This window comes from Limulus polyphemus, unplaced genomic scaffold (assembly GCF_000517525.1).
Source record: "Limulus polyphemus unplaced genomic scaffold, Limulus_polyphemus-2.1.2 Scaffold993, whole genome shotgun sequence".
Taxonomy (NCBI): Eukaryota; Metazoa; Arthropoda; class Merostomata; order Xiphosura; family Limulidae; genus Limulus; species Limulus polyphemus.
Window position 1 is genome coordinate 52,489 of NW_013666603.1, and position 20,980 is coordinate 73,468.

At 30.9% G+C, this 20,980-nt stretch overlaps 1 protein-coding gene across 2 annotated transcripts in view; it reads left to right on the forward strand.

Annotated features, from left to right (window-relative positions):
* LOC106461586 (ubiquilin-1-like) overlaps positions 1 to 20,980 on the forward strand; it is an 83,190-nt gene that overhangs the window by 23,438 nt on the left and 38,772 nt on the right. For both annotated transcript variants that reach the window (XR_002611016.1, XM_013921428.2), the window contains exons 4-6: positions 3,033 to 3,059; positions 8,152 to 8,283; positions 17,197 to 17,322. Coding sequence is in view for 1 of the 2 variants with exons in the window: in XM_013921428.2 (XP_013776882.1) it covers positions 3,033 to 3,059; positions 8,152 to 8,283; positions 17,197 to 17,322 (285 nt within the window). In the remaining variant the exon portion in view is untranslated. The remainder of the gene's footprint in view (positions 1 to 3,032; positions 3,060 to 8,151; positions 8,284 to 17,196; positions 17,323 to 20,980) is intronic.

Below are 20,980 nucleotides of genomic sequence, written 5' to 3' on the forward strand. Positions count from 1 at the left end.
CTATGCAGAAATTACTTAGCTAAGAAAGAAGCTGCTGGAGTCATTCAAATAATACAATGACTCCCACAGAGCCCCAATTGAGCAGATCTGGGATTTGATAGATCAAAAACTTGACAAATCACAAGTTACCTCGAAAGAATCTTTATGGGAGTGTATTAAAGATGTTTGGAGTAAAATCCTAAAGGACACTTTTATTAAGTATGTTGCAACAATACCTGAAAGACTGTTTGCTGAACTCAAGCAATTCCACTGAGTTTCTGTTGTACTAAATATGAAGATTAATAATATTCTGACGTTTCACCTGTGATGTACCTTCCATTGTTCCTTGAAAGTAGCCTGAAATCTAATATTTGACGTTGTCCTAACACTTTTGCACAATACTGTAGCTGGAGTCTACAACAATCCAGATACAGCCTCAGACAATATCTGATTATTTCTAAATGGATACAATGATATGAATGTCAACTAAATATTGCTATGTTAAATCTTCAGGCCCTGCCTTTTTCCACACAGCAGTAGACTTTAGAGATTTGTTTTTATCAGAGTTTGTGTACTTTTTAGAAATTATAGTACATACTGGATGGATTTTGGTAGTTAAGCTAGAAATACAATGACTTTTACTCCCCAGAAGATGATAACAAATTTTTTATTTTAGCAAACATTTCCCCACTGCAACTTCATCAAGAACTGTTTACAGTTAGTATAGCTTTTATAATACACTATCCTACCAAAAGTCATGGGATACACCTCTTATTGCAGGAAAATGGATTTGATGACGAAATATACAAATAGTGTGGCCTATAAGGGTGACCAGCAGTTTGCTCGGAAGTCATTTTGAAGTTGTACATCGAACAATAAGTACTTTTAAGAGAGCTAACAGAGCTTCAGAGGGGAAGGATAGTTGGATGTCATTTGGGGAAAATGTCTGCTCTTGTGCAACAACTGAACACTTCCAGGTTGACAGTTGGCAATTTGCTGAAGAAATGAAAATCCACAGGTTACAATGAGCCCAAGGAATGACCAGGTAGGCATAAAATATTGACTGACAGGAGCTGACACACCTTGAGAAGGCTGGTTACCTTATCTCGCCATCAGACTCTAGAGAATCTGTGTTTGGAGGTGTGAGCAGCCCCAGTGTTTCCACAACATGTCAAGAGCTGCATGCTATGAATTTTCACGGAAGAGCTGCAGCCCCAAAGCTGTTAATAACAAAAACAAATACACACTATCGATTGTCATGGAGTAAGGCACACTGAACCTGGATTGTGGATGAATGGATATTGGTCCTGTGAAGCAACGAGTCACACTACATTCTCTTCCAGTCTGATGGATGTGTCTGAGTATGGAGGATGCCTGGAGAACTCTTATTACCTGACTGTGTTGTCGCAACAGTGAAGTTTGGAGGTGGCAGGATCATGGTCTGGGGATGTTTCTCGTTTATGCCTGTGTTTTTCTTATTCCTCCCTCATTTTACCTCATGATCACAAAAAGAATGATGATGTTGAAGGAGGTGATGTAGTGGGGTGCCTGTCAGATTGAGTTTGAGTATGATGTGACCTCCCACAGGGACACTTCTTTTCCTGTCATCATTTGGATGTGTAGTTAGTTGTGGATTGCACACGTGCCCGTTTCATATATTTCAGTTTGCACATTATATACTTCCGTTCATCTGGGCTTGAGATGAAGATGGTGTGGACACTCCTCCTACCATGGATTTGAGGTTATATTTCTAATTCTGCTTGGTTTTTGACTGGAGTTGACCTGCCAGGTATGGACACTTTACACCTTGGAGCACATCCAGTTTTGCTTTCCCCCACATTACTGTCTGTAGAGGATTCATCTACAGTCTCTCTTCATTGGGATTGAGATTATGATATAATGTGATATGGATTCCAATCCAACTGTCTTCTCTCCCTCAGATTGTGCTCCTCCACATTTTATGCCAGTGTCTACAACACCTCTTTTCACACTGAGCGAAGAGTAGACCTGATACAGAAGTGGTGCGATCTCCAAAGTATGATTCTCTATTAAGAGAATCAACGTTCTAGGGTGTTGTTTGGACAATTTTAAAGGATGTTTTTTTATCCCTTGTGCTGGTCCCTCCACTTCAGTGTGGGATTCTAGCTATATATGTGAGAGAATGTAATGTACCATATCGGGAGCTATAATTTTCCTATACTTGAAATATATTTCTTATAGGTACTTACCTTGTCTCACACTTCCCACCTGTCCTCCCCCCCCTGAAAAGTGGTGCTTCATTTTCTGCCTAAAATCAAATAGAATCACATGCATCAGGAGGATTTGTTGCTCTCCTATTGATGGAGAGTTGTTGCGTGATAATTTGTATATGAGACACAGCTGAACCATGATAATCTTTGGATGTGTGGGAGTGCAAGGCTTTTGTGGCATGCAAAAAATGTTTTGTATATAGAGGGCACCACTGAACAAAAATAGTTATATGTGATGAGAGATAAGTACCTATTGGAAAAACATTTTCACTATAGGAAAGTTATAACTTTTACAAATGGTGACCTTAAGAAAAGGTCTATCATATGAAATCAGAGGTAGTTCAAAAATTACTTAAAAAAAGAAAAGCGGAAAATTAATATCATGTTAAAATAATGCTGTGATTAAAAATGTACATATTGTTTTGCTTGTGTGGGTTATAGGGGGTGTGTTGTACTAATTGATCAGTGAGTACTTCAATAAATCAGTTAACAAATACCACTAATCTCTCGGCTCAAGTGAGAGGTAGGGATTGTGTCAGTGCACGATGAACACAACTAGGGTTAAAACAAACAAAAGAGAATTGAAGCATTTTGTACTTATCATACAAGGTGTAATTGGTTAATTCAGATCTAGAGATTATAGCAGTGGAAAGTGGACATAGAGTGTTTTACATTTCTTTGCATAGCTTGCACATCTATTTTACATACTTTAAGCTGTATGTAAGATTGTCAAACATATTATTATTAACATTCTATGAAATCTTATATGTAGGATATATAATCTATTCTATGCATTTCTTTCAGCATCAGGAGAGACAACCAGGGACAGAGGTATGTAGCATCATAAAGTCATTTTTGTAAACTTCTGTGAATTAACCCATGTAAGGTAGAGCTATTTTTAATGTAATTCATATCAGTGATATCAATCTAGGTTACTATATGTAGGATAGCTGAAACTGCTTTGTCACCTAGTGTTTATTGAACAGTGTCTGGGTATTAAAATATTTGTGTTAATGGGATTAAGTAGTTTGTAGGATAGCACCAAAACTGACATTTTCTTAAATGAAAATATGTGTTAAGTTACAGTTAAGAGGAAATTGTTCCAATAAATTATTGCTCATCATCTATAACGTTTCATGCACCAACTTTTTAAGGCATTGTTGCCATATAGCTAATCTCTCTGACCCTCTATATATATACATACATACATATAAATACATGTGTGTGAGAAAATCTCTAAGTAAAGACATTAATACATTTAGTTCTCAAAACTAACAGAACACATTGTAACTTCCTGTTAAGAAAAACTGTAATTCGGGTGAATGTATATGTATTTTCTGATGCTGTTAGAAATATGTAACTTTGTATAAGACCAGAATTTTGCAGGCAAGTAAGATTCTAATTCTTTTTAAATACATGACATGTTAGAGAATAATAAAAAAATGTTGAGTTTATAAACATGTTGTATATACAAGATTGTTTAGTGTAAGCATTATTGTTTATGTTATTAGATTATTAGTATTTAATATTCACTTTTCATAATGTGAGTTAAAAGTAATTACTTTAAAGGTGATAGTTATGACAAGTTTGGTTGCGTAACTTAGTAAGAGTCATACTTTGTATGTGGTTCAATTGTTGTAGTATTGTTGATGCCAAATTACTCGAATTTTCAGAATTTTTCTTCTTACCTTAAATGAGTATTGTTCAGTTATAGTGTCACGTAGTTTATAGAAAGTTTGAGGCCTCAGTCAACAAAATATAACTGACGAAGTGAGTGCAAGTCAAGCAGAGGAAAAATGACATGAAAGTAAAAGTTCAGTTAGAAAAAAATTAGTAAATGTGAAGTTAGCCAGCATGTCAGCAATTAGCCATAACAGACATTGATATTTTAAAGTGAGTTTAATAGAAATAAGTAGAATAATTTGTCTTGTCAAAGGGTGTTCTAAACTAATTGAACCCATCTATGTGAACTTTGACGAAAAGGAGACAATTATTTACAGTTTGAGATACAGCTGTGGTAACCCACAGAGTAATGTAAGTGAATCCATGACAAATTCTACAGTAAAATAAACAAAGCAGAGAAAAATAGTTCGTCTTTTTTAATTGGATTGTAAACTAATTGAATCAGCATGTGTGGACTTTGACAAGAAAAGAGAATTATTAAGAGTTTTAGATAAAACTGTGGTATCCTATAGTATAAAGAATTTTTGTACTTACATTTGACTTGTTTTGAATATATTATTTTAAAACAAGTGGATTATCCATTTATTATTGACATTTATTACCAACAAGTTACAGACACCTACTGTAGAAGAATCCTCAGCCCACATTTACATAAAACCCTGACAAAACAGTTGTTCTAGCAACAAATATCCAAGTAATATTTTGGCTGCCTCATAATTTGATTCTATTATTAATTATAACATTTCAGTCAATTTATATAAGCTCGAAAACTGCACTTGCTTATTAAATTATTGTAATATACATTTCTGAAAAGTTACTTAACCAGAACAAGATTAAATAACACTTTTTCCTGCATTTTTAGGACAAATTTGATTTGATGCTGATATCTAGTCAAACAAACCCGAATTTTAAGATTACAAAACAAGTGATGCTTTTATTTTAAATTTATACATGGTTAAATACTTTATGGTTTGTATATATACATTTATGTAGCTACAAGGAAATGGTTATCTCTGCTGTTGTGCAACTTTTATGACCCGTAGCTTCTTCAGATTAGTTTCTCCAAGTAAAATAAAATCAGATTTTAAGTGATCTTGTCTCACATGAGTCAGTCAGTCATAGGTGTTTCAAATTTAAACTTCACCTTCAATTTCCAGTGACTCAGCAGTAAACTTGAGGACTAATATCTAGAAATGTGGGTTTGTTTCTTATAGTGAGCATAGCAGAGATAGTTCATTGTGCATATTGTGCTTAACAACAAAACTTTTAAAGCAAAGGTAGTAGTAATTATTTTCCTTTATGTCACTTAATGCCTCATGTAACATTTTATTTATCACAATATAGCATGACTGTTTAAATTTTACAAATGAACCTACTATGGTTAAATTTACCGGGTTCAATGGACATTTTAGGAGTTCTGAATATTTAGGTGTTTGTCATTGTACAGATCTAAGAAAAGAAAACATTAATCAAATGTGCACAGAGTTGGTCCACTGGACCAATCCTATATTGGAAATGGAATGTAACTAGTTCTGAATTTGCTTCATATATTTCCATGAAATGTGAAAGGCTTTTAGTAAAGTGTACAAATCTGTTATATACAAAAAAAAGTTAGATGTTTTATAAAAGTATTTGTACTCAGTAGATGTCTGGGAATTAATAACATCAGTTTGACTCTGACAAGTCAGTTTGCAAGACGGATGGTCATGTGATGAAAAAAATAGTATTGTCTATCATATGTGCATTTGCATAACCTTTAGAACCTCTGAACTGCATATCTACATTTAATGTTTTTGTATATTGTGTTTGGTATTCATCTTTTTCCACCATGAACTGTTGCTAAACCAGCAGTATAGTTAAAATGGATAGTTCACAACTCTGACATCAAATGCATAATACCATGTTAAATTGGCACTCTGTAAAAAGTCATGGCATATGCACTTTGACCCCCATTCTGTGCACATAAGATTAAGAAACCTTAGTTAAGCTTGTTTTTGATACTTTATACAATATTTAAGTTTCATCTTAAAAATCATACAGATCAGATTTGTGAAGATATATTTTTGCTTTGTGACTGACTATAAACTTGGATAAACTCTTTCACTATGGGCTCAGTCCCAGAGACTGACCTCATAACCATTTTGTGCTTGTTATGATTTTCATACCAAAACGTTTGATACAGTATCCATATCTCCATGAAATTTTGCAGATTATTAGTAAACATTACAAGGCTTTCATATACAAAAGATTTTTTTATTAAGTAATAAGATTTTTTATATACCTATTTGCTTGTGAATTTTTTCTTTTCAAATGTTGACTATCCAATATGCAAAGTATTTTAATTTGAAAATTAAAAATACTTTTATGCATCAGAAAATTTTCAGATTTCACATGCAAAATCTATGTAACCTTTTAATTTTCTCCATATAATTATCAAACGCTTTTTTTTAGAAGAAAAAAATATTTTATTTTTTCACTGTTGTATCTATATATGGGTTTGGTCGATTTGACTGATCTTGTAATCACCATAAAAAATTTGGAAATAGATACTGATTATGCTTCTTTTGTTTTAGAATGACTACAGATTATAATACGAAACCACAAATGTTTAGTCTAAATAGCTTAAATCTTATAACATTATACATCTATATATATTTATTATTTTATTGACCTTTCAACGGTGTCTGACTAACATTACAGAAGTTACAATGATGCAGTGCATGTGCACTCGTTTCCTTATCTAGTAGTATAAAACTGGCCTTTACAAAGTGACCTGTCTTGGCTTTGTTCTAGTGAGCCAGTATTTTGTAGAATGCAGACACATTTCGGTTATAATACATTATATATATATATATATATATTATTACTATTTACAAATAAGTTCTTTAGTTTCAGTAATTTTTCTTAAAACATAAAACAGTAAATAAAGAAATATAGAGAACAATGATCTCTAATACCTATGATTGTAAAGAAGTTTGTACTTGCATGCACCTTGCCAAATTTTGCATGTGGAGGATGTAAAACAAAATAACTTTTTTAGATTTTATATATGCATTTTAAAACAACAAAAAATTATAAATTACTTTACCAGTATTGCAGAATTCCACTGTAATTTTATCAGGCTTAATAACTAATCTGCATTCTTTCGGAGATTGAAGACAAAAATATAATCTTGGGAAAGTCACATCTTCAAGAGGCTGAGAAAACTACCTGGAGGAAAATCTGAGCTTTTGATTGGTTTTAAACACATGATAGAGTGAAATGGGTATAGATAAGCAAGTATTTCAAAAAATGGAAGAGGTGGGCAGAGCCACTGTGATTAATTCACTAAATGTAGCAATATCTCAGCAAATAGAAAAGATAGGAGGTTTTTATTTTATATTCTAACTTGTTTATATTTTTAATTTGAGTTTCTGATTTGGAAGAAACTATATACTTTGTAGTTGGACATCACAAACATATCATTTGAACCAAAGCTGTATTCAAAATACCACATGACACACAAAAATTGATATTTAGGATTTTTTTAATATTTACTTTCAAATTAAGAAATTAACTAATGTATGATACTAAAATATGAATTATAATCTACAGTTTGATATCAAATTTATTGACATACATTCGTAAAATAATAGTTCAATAAATTTTTGAATGTTAGTCTAAAAACGTGATGACATGCTCTTTGACCCCCATAGTGAAGAGGGTTAAATGAACATGTACTTTTTATTAGACTGAAATAACTTATTCATTTTGTTTTATATATTTTATAATATTTCTTAGGCTGCTAACAAATTATTTTCTTATGTATCAGTTATTTGTATTACATGTTTATTAGTCTGGAAAACATTATGCAACTACTTCAGTAAGTTTTTTTTCTGTTTTGAAGAAAGTTTTTGATAAATATGTGCAGCTAAATTTTTGTTTCTGTATGCTATATAAGAGTTTTATGTCTGAAATTGTCTAAAGTATATTTTAAACTCTTCATGAAAAACTTTAATTTGCATTGTGGGAAGTTCTGTAAACCTATATAGGATTATTTACATAACAGCTTCTCATCTACTTTAAAGCACGTTATAAGCTAGATTTCTAGTGTGTGTTATTGCATGTAATTTTAATCCTTGCTTGATTAAAGAAGATAGTAATATGTCGACATGTATCTAGCGTATAAGAATCTGTTTATCAAAATAACAATATGTGTGTACTATGTTTATTGAAATCTGAAGTGTAAGATACTTTGCAGGGTCATCAGAGTGGTGCTGACATTTCTGCTACACCATTTGGGCTTGGAAACATTGGAGGATTGCCAGGACTTGCTGGTTTGGGTTTGGGATCTGGAAATTTCATGGACTTGCAACAAAGAATGCAACAGGAGGTACTGTTATCATACAAAATTTCTACAAATATTGTTTAGGTTAAATTTGGAAGAAACACATTTAGAATTAATTGTAATATTTTTTAGTAAAGTATGTCTTTACATATTGCACACTTTTGTTTTGAACTCAGTTGCAGCTAAACTTAACTCCTGCAACAAGTATGGCTTGTTTCCAGTAAATTGTATTTATGAAATACAAGATTTTGGTGTTTGGTAGTTTTGGATACCATGAGGCCAGTTTCAAAAAATTGTCCATTTGTCATAAACCAAGTGACCTTTTGTTACGTATTAGAATTTCAAATGGTCTGTAAATGAGTTAAATTAGACTTTTAATTTAGTAGTTTAATTGTACTTTAGACTTAGCAGTTAAGTAAAAACTAATATATAGTCAGTTTATGATATTTGCTAACAAGATTGACACACACACAGTTTTCTTTTTTAACACAAATATGTTTTAATATACACACAACAATACAAGATACAAAAACAAACATTACAAAGAGTTATTACAAACAATGATTTATAAACAAAAGTTTCACAAACTTACAAAAAATATAAAGTCTTCTTTCTAGTCTGGAATTTCCTTGATATCTTATCGAGGGTTCACGATGAGCGAGTAAATTTTGAGTTGACGTGGGCACAATTTACTTAATTAACAGGAAGTTGGCTAGCCCTGTAGTCTTCACTGTTCATATGGCTATTAGAGATTGAGTTTCCACTGATGACATTAGGTAATGTTTTCGATAAAGTATCAATGTCAAATGTGAATCCACTGAAGTTAAATAATTTGTAATGTTCAAACTTTGTAAAGGTCCCTGGTCAAATATCATTGAAAGATTGATGATTCATCTGTTGAATATTGCACTTTGCTAAATTTACACTTTTTATAGCCTTAAGAGTAAGCTGCCTGCTGACCCAACAATATTGATATGAGGCCTCAGTTTGTAAATCAGAAGGTTTTTTTTTATATATATAGTTTTCTTTCCTCATTGGCCCTAGCTAATATCTTTAACAAATTAGATGTGATGACTATGTCACACTCTTTTAGGGCATGTTTGACTATACTAGATTTGGTGGGTGATTTGAAATTTAAGTATTCTCTTATACTTGTTTTGTTTCTGTATAGCTAATATAATCTTGATCACAGCAAGAACAAGTGAATTAGTAGACCACTAGGAATGATTGTAAAATAGAAATATGGTTTTTAAATTTGAAAAAAAGAAGATTGTAGGCATCAGTTAGATTTGAAACACACCTTATTTGTACTTATGGATATACTTTATGAATGACCTATTTTGGTTGATTCTTACTGGTTAACCTGATCACCATAATTATGCTTTACTGTGCATGACACAAATTTTTAGTGTCTTTCATTCATGTTTATGTTTATGTTATACCAGTTAGTATAGTATAAAATCTTAGCTAATAATCAATATTTTAATAGTATACAAGTTTTAAGTTTGTAATTCTATAAAGCAATATTTTAAAAAATCCTGAATTTCCCCTAGTGTGACACACATGAAAAATTTTCTCTAGGTATATTCTCTTTTCTATTTTATGCATCACCCCTTCAAAAAAGTACAAAATTGAACCTAAATTGCTCCATATAAAATTGTTATTGCTCAGACAAACCATAAGTTTTATAGCCTTCAATTTTGTTTGGTTACAGGGCTATGAAATAGAAAATCAGACCCCTTCTGCCACACCCACCTGTCACATCCTCTCTGTCAGGATTTGTTAATAGTTCTCTCTCTTACATTTAATTATATATTACCTACAACCAATGGAAAGTCAAGAATTTAATCTATCAAATGACATGTTTTATAATGTTTTATTCTGAACAGAATATCGTCAATTTCATTCAGAGTACAAGATTCATTCTCGTGGTAAAGTTAACGACTAGCTTGGATGAATTCGTAACAGTTCTTTGTCGCATAGTTAGAAAGCCAAAAGACTTTGAGAGTTAGGAGAAATTGTGTATACTTTCCATGTTATTAGTCTATGTTCTTTGGTGCATTATTTAATTAAATAAAAATTTAGTGCATTACTACCATTAGTATAAAAAAAGTGGGGTTATCTGCTATCGACAATTGACAGCAAGAAAAAATAAAATTGGGTAACTACTTTATTTATTATTATAAAAGTAATTAACATATAAAAATAAGGATCTTTTAGGTTAGTTAAGATTAAATTAGGTAAAATATATAATAATATAATAAAAATGTTTAAGGAGCAATGCATGCAAGCAGCTTGTAGTAGCTTGTGGGTAATATAATTCAGTAGAATAACGTGAGCTATCTGTTCCCTGAGCGATTTACAATCTATAATGGCATGAATAGTAGTTAGACATGGTTTAAAGGGCAGTAAAATGGTTAAATTTAATTATAAATAGATGTATACTGTTATGAACTTAAAGCTACCCAGGATAAATTAATGCAGTTTTATGTTACAATTTGAAGTCATTCCCAAAAAAATAAAAGGTTAATTTTGATTTTTTTGTTGGTTATGAGGTCTGTCAAATTGACCGATTCCGTATAGAGATAGGGTAAAGAAAATAACAGATAAAATATAGAGTTTTACTGAAAAAAAAATGTTTGAAATGTATTTAGGAGGTTTTAGAGATTACATGAAGGAAATTTGATATTTATGAGATAAAGAAAAGTGTTTTTAATCTTAATATGAAAATTACTTTGCTCATGGACTATTCCAAACAAATTCTTAATATAATCATAGACAAATCTTTATTTTAGTTTATCAAAAATACCTCACTAAAAAGACTGACAGATTTTTTGAAGATATACATACTACTTTGGATGTAAGAAGTATTAAATTTATAAAGAATTTAAATGAGTACAAAAAAGGTCATGTGGTCAGTCAAATTGAGAAAGTTAAGGAATATTTAGCTATGAAAGGTAAACCAATAATGACAGAGTATTTAGAAGCTATGCTAGTAGTCACAATCTAAACTTTACTATGGTTCCACTATCTCTAGCTGGAGGGTGTTTACTAATCCCACCTTCCACGGAAAGTTCTTGCTTCTGGCAAGCTAATTTGAATCATGTACAGAACGTATAGATGAAACTTGGCTAAAATGTATGGCTGTGCCTTGTTGAAATGGACCCAAAATGAAGCTTAAAAGGACAAAAACAGAGTAAAAGATATTTTTTAAAGAGCAGTTTGGGTTATAAAACTTATGTTTAATACTCCAAACATTATAACATTAACTCTAACTATGGGTTTGGGTGCATTGCTCGCAGCCTGTAACCACTAAAGTAACAATAAGAGTAGTCATACTATAACTTTTGATAATGTACATGTATCTTCACGAAATGTCATGATTATCAGTAAACTTTACAAGTAAACATAGGACAGTAAATAAAAAATTTATAGAAAAGAATTATCTCTACTATTTACAAAGTTTTTTGTACTTGCGTGTCTTACTTGCTTTGTCTCATCAAATTTTGCACATGGGGGAATTAAAAAATTTATTTTTGTAGGTTTTATATATGCATTTTAAGATAAAAATTATAAATTACCATGCTGATGACACAAAATTCCACTGTAATTTATCAGGCTTCCTAACTAAGCTGTATTTAGGTCTAAAAAAATATAATTTCTGATAACTATATCACTTTTACTACCATTCTTCAAACTCTGCAATGGTAATGACAGCTTTACCTGTGTAAATACTTTATGAAGACTGCCAGAATTACGAAGTTCAAAATGATCACTTTTGATTGGTTATAAACATGTAACTAAGAGAAATGGGCATAGGTAAACAAGTATTTCCAAAAGAGGAAGAGGTGGGGGAACTACTGTGGTGAATTCTCTAAATATAACTATATCTCAGCAAATAGAAAAGGTAGGTGGTTCTTATTTTATATTCTAGTTTATAGATGTTGTGAGTGTCATAAAATGTAATCTGACAATGACACAAAAACAATATTTAGCTATTGTTTTTTAATATGTATTTTTGAATTAAGAAATTAAATTATGTATGATAATAAAGCATGAATTATAAACTACAATTTGATGCCAAATTTATTTACATACGTTCATAAAATAATAGTTTAATAAAATTTTGAATGTGATGACATGCCCTTTGACCCCTACCCATATGGAAACAGTTAATGGATTCAAATATGTACAATAGGCCATATTCAGTACAACAGATTAATAGGTCAGTACTATACAAGAATAAATATATGTTGTATTTCATTTGTTTCACTGCATTGGACTAGAAATAAATAATAAATTGTTTCAGTTAGAAACATATCAAGTCCATTCCTGTGTTTTTATGGACCAGTGCTTCATTAAAGGTATAAATGAAACATTTCCTGTGTTTTCTATAATCTGGGTAACATGTTTTTAATACTTACTATAGGTTTTAAATTGTTATTTTTCTCTTATTAGACCTAAGTAACATGGACCAGTGTTGCTTTTGAGTTGTCTTTTCTGACATATTTTATACTGCATTACTGTTGATAAATGTTGGCAAATACTATTTATTTTTATAGTTCGGTTTCAAATTTGATGTACTGCACATTGAAACTTAAAATCAAATTATCACACTTAGTATCAGTCAGGTCATAATTAAGACAAATTGCAGTGTTTTACTAATTTACGGTAGTTTAAGGTTCACTGATCTTTCATAAAATAGACTGTATACATCAGAAATTAAAAGTCAGTTTTTGGTGTACAACTGAAAACATATTACTCTGTGGCTTTAAAATCTTCTGGTCTCAGTTGCAGGATCCTGTAATATGTCCTGCTGTTATGTATATTATATAGTTTATTTGATAAAATATTCAGAGTTCAATTTCATATAAATACTATTGAGAAATGATTGATATAATTGTGTGTTTTTATGTATTGTTTTAGTAAATAGAATTAATAAGAAAGTAAAAGTAAGTTGTATCACATCATCTACTTCAAAATCCCCATTTATAGGATTTGTAATAAACAAATTATCCCATTTAAAATTATTGTTTCTCTTCAAGGTTAAAGTCTATGTATACAAATTGGTATCCACAAAAGATGGTGTATTTTTGGTTTTTGAACAAAAAAATTCATGATTCTTGAATATAAAAAAAAATTTTGCCTACCTTCTTCACCCTTAACCAAATATAGGGTAGGAGTACTGCAAAAACCTTTTTTTTTTTGTGGTTGGCCTGATCATAGTGTGTTGTATAGGTAAATCTTTTTTTATATAGACATACTGTTTTGGGATCTTAGAAGCCATACATTTTTAATATCATGATAACTGTTAGGTTTAGTCACTATATTTTTATAATGGCATGTTACTGTGACTTGTTGCTAGGTGTCATGATTTGGTTTTAAGTTTCATAGAGACAGTACATTGTTTTACTAACAAACATTTTATAATGATTTACTGTTTTATGTCATTTTTTTGGTTAACATTATTTTTATAACTTCATGTTTATCCCATAAAGAAAATACATTTATATAATGTTTTGGTGTTAGTTGTAATTTAAGAAATGTATTATTTCTTTTATGGTTATTTCTTTGTTTCATACATGGTCAGTAAATTGTTATAATAACTTAATCTAATCAAGTCCAGTATACATTTATATACTGTTTTGGATATAATAGTGTTATGTTAAATTTCTTATTAAAATACATTTTACAATGACATTTCTAAGATTCATATTTGAAATATGTATATATGTTTTTTATTACTAATGTGTCTCCTATAGACAATACATTATAAGTTATATAATGTTATAATTGTGTTGTTGTAGGCATGATATAAATAATACATCTCTTAAATCATACATTTTTAGTGACTTACTGTTAAGTAGGATATAAAAAGATATATTTGAAAGATTATGGTAAATTTTGAAACTAAAAATGGCTTTGTTCCAGATGATTTTCAAATAATTTATCCTCTGATGTCAAAAAATTTTAATTAAATGAAGGGCAAAGAAATTCGTAGACACTTAGTACAACTGGATTACTACAAATGTTTTAAACTTCCTGTATTAATAGATATATATAAATACACAGAGTTATTATAAATAAAGTTTTATAATTCAGTGTGTTCATATCTCACAAACAGTATGGCACTGGAAGATGAAATTACACAGGGATGTTAATGGTATCGTATGGATGCAAATGCCACAGGGGTATCACTATGACTTAATGTCTGATCTGTTCAAAACATGCTCCTCTATCATTTACAATTCTTTACATCTATTTGACAATTGATATTACAGCAACACACATCTTATCTGTTATGCTTGCCAACTCCCAGACAGTTGTATCCTTGAGGTCTGGAATTTTGTGAGGCTTTCCATGGTACACACATGACTTCAAGTACCCCCACAACTAGAATTGACTGGTGTTGGGTCTTAATGAGGTGGCCATTCACAAGGAAAGTGACTGGAAGTGATTCTATCCTGAAAATGATACTGTAAGATGTGTTTCAGCTGGTTACCAATATGCAAAGGACACCATCCTGCATGAAAACCAAACTTCTACTCACAGTTTAGGTAATTGAACTTTATTTCAACTTTTATGCTCAACTCTGTAATGTTTTGTACAATTTGTTGCTACATCATGGGAATCACATTGGTTGTGAGAATTACCTGGTACCATGCAGTTTATGACTGAAAAGACAACTGTTGAAATTGGTAAAGCCAGACACTCAGTGACACAATGTCACTTGTGCTAGCTTGTTCTGATATGGCATGACTGACTTTAGTGGTAGTTTCAGTAGATGTTGGTGGTCTGCCTGTATCACAAATGCAACCTATATTTTCCAATTTTGTTATGAACTTGAGCACAACAGTGCTGGAAAAAGACCCTCTTTGGGTGTAATGCACTCTGTGGTATTCCCTGAAAGCTGCTTCATTACACTTTGTGTCCTCTGCACTTTTCAGTTTTATGCTGGATGAATGAATTGCACTGTAATTGATAGACCAATTTGTACCCATGGAAATTTTACAAAAATAAAACACTAACATTCCTGGTAGCAATGTGAGAACTAGGACATTTGCATCTATATAATACCCCTAACACCTCCATCCAATTTCACCTTCCTATGCTATACTTCTTGTGAGATATGATTATTTGAATTGCAGGACTAAATAATCATCCTGTGTATGACATTCAAAGAACTTTTTAGATATGAGACTACCACATATAGTATTTATATGTGTAGTGTCATGACATCCATTGTAATCAAAGAAGTGGCCTAGAGCTTGTAGTAAAAATTTACTACACACACCAACAACAAAGTGTACCATTCAAAGTATTATTACTCCAGAAATGTGTTATAACTTCTTTCATATTTCTTTGTCATGGAAGGTGCTTAAACACTTGAAGGATTGGCTGTGATAGTAAGATTATAAAATTTCATTTTATTTGCTAATGACTGAAATAATGCCTAGTGGAAAAATATTCTGTTATAAATATAGAAATAGAAAAACCTTGTTAATCGAAAATATAATACACTGGGATTGGGGTATCTGAGTAGTGCATAACAGATTTACCCAGTCTGTTAACCCTTTTGCAATGGGTAGCCCTTTAAATGCTTTTTTGTGCAAAATCACTGTGTTACATTCAAATATTAATTAAACACCTTTATTATCTGTGTATGTGAATTAAATTAATATTATAATGTATATTATTATTTAAAGTTTTATTTAAGTTGTAAGTTCTTTATTTCAAAATAAACCTTTAAAAACTACTTAAAACTTCAGATGTATTGTCACATGACCAACAATCTATGAAAATTCTCTACTTTGGCTCACTGATTATCTTCAATAATACACAATGGTAGTTGAGTAAAGGTACGTCTAGGCAATAGGACTCTTACATAACCTTTTGACTCGCATATTTCAAAGTTCTCTGAAAGAATAAAGTTAAAATATATAATTATTTACACCCCTGACGGGTACCATGCCCACCTTTAACGGATTTGTTTGAGTTTATAGCCTAAATGTAGATGTTACATACACATGTTTATAGTCACTAGAAAGAGCTCATTTTAAATTATAATCTAACATTGGTTATTTTGAAATTGGCATTCAGTTGTCATCATGGAGAACATGGAACCAACCATAGTATTGTTGGCTGCTTGATCGACTCTAGCACTTATGGTTGTTTCCTACCTAAATATATTATAATTAGAGATACAGTGTAAATTTTATTTGGGTCTTACTATTATATTTTAGTTAATTATATATTAGTTATATTTCAAAATGCATAATTAAAAGATTCAAACATTTTTTAAATATATATCATATGTTCTCAAGGCTTACGTTATTAAGCGCTCAACGAACATTTTGCTGAAGGGTTGCGCATGTCTCCCAAAGACACTGTAATATGCCTTGAAGACATTGTTGACTTGAGATGAATAATAAATAGTAAAGGAGAAAAAAGGAAAATAAAACATTAAATATTAACTATATATGAAAGGAAAAGACCTGAAATTAAGAATTTACCAAAAGGAAAATCTTAATGGATATTCTTCAAAAAATTAAAAGTTATGTCCTTTTTTCTATTTCCAAATTTTAATCATTTCATTGCATTGTACATTGATGATAATTGCTAGTTAGGGATATGGTATAAAAAATGAAAAAAAAAATATATATATATATAAACATATATCTTTAAAATCTTTTGATATTCATTTAGAAGGTTCTAGAGGTTATGCAAATGAAATTTGAAAACTATAAGATAAAAACGAAAAGTATAAATCTTATACCCTAGTCGAGTAATCACATCTGCCCGTGCTGAAAGGGTTAAAACAAAGTGTGAGAAGCCTAAAGTGTTTGGGTGAATGCACACACACACAAACACATATAAACAGTTGTTGGCTGTTGTACAGTTTATTTTTTATTTTTGTGCTTAGAATAAACCAAGTTCATGTGTTTGTTTATATTTCAGTTTCTTAGCAACCCTGATATGATGCGTCAGCTTATGGAGAACCCAATGGTACAGTCAATGATGAATAATCCTGAGTATATGAGACAGTTAATTACAAGTAATCCACAGATGCAGCAACTTATGGAAGTTAGTATCTTTATATATTTATTACACAAAATACTTGTTTGAATAATATTAGGTGATCCAGATTCTAAATTTGGAAAAGATTACATACCAAGAAGATAATGTCTATTATCTATCTTGATTCAAAGAATTGGGTGACTTATTTATTTATTTGAAAGTTCCACACTTGACTAATAATATAATATGAGAAATTAAGTTAACTTATTTTAGAAAAATGTTATTTTTATATTTTGCATCCCCAAGCATGTAATTATGTTATTACTTTTGTTGCACACACTCACAGCATAGCTATGTATTATATCTTCAGTTTCTTTTTTATCTTGTTATAAGTCATTTTTAGTTCTTTTCATCTTTCCAATTAAACATTTGTTTGATATATATATATTAACTTGTGGCATTCTTTGGGCTGGGACACTGCTAAGCTACAGACTTATTAGGCTAAAATCCAGGGTTCAATTCCTGGTGGTGTACAGAGCACATATAGCCTATTGTATAGCTTTATGCTAAACAACAAACAAAGAAACAGTGAGACTGCATAATTTAAGGTTTATTCATCATTTTACTGAAATATATAATTTATTCGAATAGAGTTCACATAACATCTAAGCACCCACTTGCAATTTGTCTCTTTATCACAAAGTTTTTACACCATGAGTCAAATGAGTTTGGCTTAGTCCTGGAGGAAATGACTAGACTCAAATTATTATAAAACATCACATAACTTAAGATACATATATACTGTAATACAATTATCCACACATTTAGTTTTTCTTTTACTATGTTTTAAACCTATTCATACATATGTAAAAATAATTTTATTGTAATAGTTTTTAAAGATAAGTCTCTGATATAGTGCAAAAAGTTGAAAAATATTGTAAAATAATTGAGCTGATTTTTATATTTATTTCATAACAAAAATATAATTCATTATTTAGAAAGATAAGCTTGTGAGATTTGTATGTACTATTAGTAGTACTACAATAGTTAGCCTACTCATAATAATTATTTTTTCTACTATCTTTATTCTTTAGTATAAGATCCACACTTTTTTGTTTTAGATAAATTAAAACAGGACTAAATCATATACAAAAACAATTTATTTGAATATTTTGCAAAATGTTATAAAAGGAGAAAATGGAATTACATTGAATTTATATACAAAAGTTACAAATTAAGGTACATATGCAGAAGAGGAGCATCAATGATCACAAATACTGAGTACTTAGAAGTAAAAGTGTAAATTGTAAGTTGGATATATGAATAAACAAGCTTTGTAAATAAATAAATGTACTTCATGCACTTTATTACAAGTCATGAGTATAATACAAAAGAAATTAACACTTCATTTCTACATTGTTGTCAAGTTAAAATATTTATTAGCCATCCAGTATTAAGAAACAAGCAAAATCAAACTGCTAAGCAATGCACTGAGAAGTATGCATACAGTGTTGTGTAAAGCATGAGTAGATGGAAAAATAAATGAAAACTAGTTTAACATTTTTATGCTAAAAAGCTACACTGAGATGTATAAACAAGCACATATCCGTTGATGATACCACACTGTCAAGAACTTACATGCAAACTGTACATACATACATACACTATGTAGATGTGCCCTGAAAACTTTATTATACAGTTTTAGGCAAATCACAAGTAGATGGAAAATAAATGTACATTGAAGACTTTATTATACATTTTTATACAAATCATGAGTAAATGCAAAACTTGTTGAAAGCTGAAGCTCAATGTTGTAACCAAAAAAGTTATCTGAAAATGGATAACCAAGTGTAGATCAGTAGTTGAAACCACACTGTGAAGAGCTTACATAAAAACTGTAAAGTTGTACACTGTTCAGACAAATACTGAAAACTTTGTACACATATCTTGAGCAGAAACTGAAACAAAAGATGAGTATAAAAATACAATTAAAACTGAGCATAGTAATGCATAATAAATAAAAACAATTGTATTCAAGATACACAAAAAATTTAATTTGTATGCTCTTCTAAATGGTATGCATAGTCAAATATGTCTTTGTGAAAATATTGGCTACATAATGAAATAAACAATTAGAAAATCGGTGCAATGTGAAAGTTTTGAAACATTAAAAATTAGAATTGCATTTGAAACAAATAAGACCTAAATGTAAATGCTGAGAAAAAAGACAAACATTAAAAAAGCAATGTGTTTTTTAAGAAAATTAAATAAAAGGAGTCAGAGTAAGTTTTACTTTTCTTTCTAATATAAAAACTAGAAACGTGATGCACAATTTTAAGAATACTTTTATCGTGTTCACTGGCTTTAGTAGAAAGTTAACTTCTTTGAAGATTCTTAGAGTATGATACTCTTCAAAGTACACAGATGAACTTTGCAGTGCTTACAAGTCATCGTAATTAAACCAGTGCTGAGGTACAGTCGGCACCTTTTCTTCACCATGTTCTGGAAAGTGCTTCCCAGGTGAGAGCTATTCATGTGTGCTTGCCAGAACTGGTGATTGAATACTTGACAAATGAGAAGGCCCTCCTTTACTTCCAATTAGTGGTTTCACAAGGAATTCCACTAATTGTAAGCGGAAGTTCTGTTTTTACTGTTTCTTTTCTGTGAAAAGAATTAACAACAGACAGGTCAACAAGTCTAAAAAAATGCTTTTTATACCGTTTTTACAGTTTTACTTTTAGTGGTATAATAATTGAGAAATTGATCATTCAGATCAACTCCTCCCATAAACTTGTTGTAATCCATGATTAGCCATGGCTTGCTAATAATGTCTCCCTGTCTTCTTGTCATTTTTATTATTGTGGCACTGTGCATTGTAGAAAGAACCTAAATATCTTTCTTATCAATCCACTTCACAGCAGTCATTGAGCCACAGCTTAAAAACTGCTCCTCTCGGAAACAGGCCCTGTTCTTCTTACAAGTGCCACAATCATAAGTGCCAAGTCAAAGCAACTTATCAAACAGAGTTGGAGAAGAATAGCAGTTGTCAATAAAGAGAGAGAGTGTGTCCCCTCCAAGGTAGTTTTCCATCAAAGTTATTATAACTGTGCTAGCTAATCCCTTGGAAGGTACAGACCAGAGTATACTCTAAAATGTAGACAGTATCCAGTTGCAGCTTCTGCCAGAACCCACAGTTTGATGCCCCATTTAGTAGGCTTGTCAGGTAGATATTGTTTGAATGAAATTCTATCGTATTTTTCCCAGCATTTGTTCGTCAATAAGATAGCTCCGTAGAAGGGTTAAAGTGAGCTGGAATAGCTGTTAGTAGATGATCGAGCACAGTCCTAACTTTGAAGATTTTATCATGCTTAGCACCAGTTTTAGGTAGATTACTAGTATTATCATTGAAATGCAGGAAGCAAGCGATAGTTAGGAATTTTCCTTTAGAAAATACTGAGGAAAACCAGGGTAAATGAAGGGATGGAGTGGTAGACCAGTAATATGCAAGAGATGGTAAGCGAGTTATGTCCATAGCATTAACCACGCAAATAAAAGCTAAAATTGCTTCACGAGTAACATCACTATATTTCAACATTTTTCTTTCCTTTCTGACTTCGTTATTTAGGTATTTTTTTTGCTGGTGTGCAAATCTATTTGTTTCTTCAGCAATTTTGTTGACAATGTTGAGGGTAAAAATAGTTGGAAAAAATCTAGAGGAGTCTGA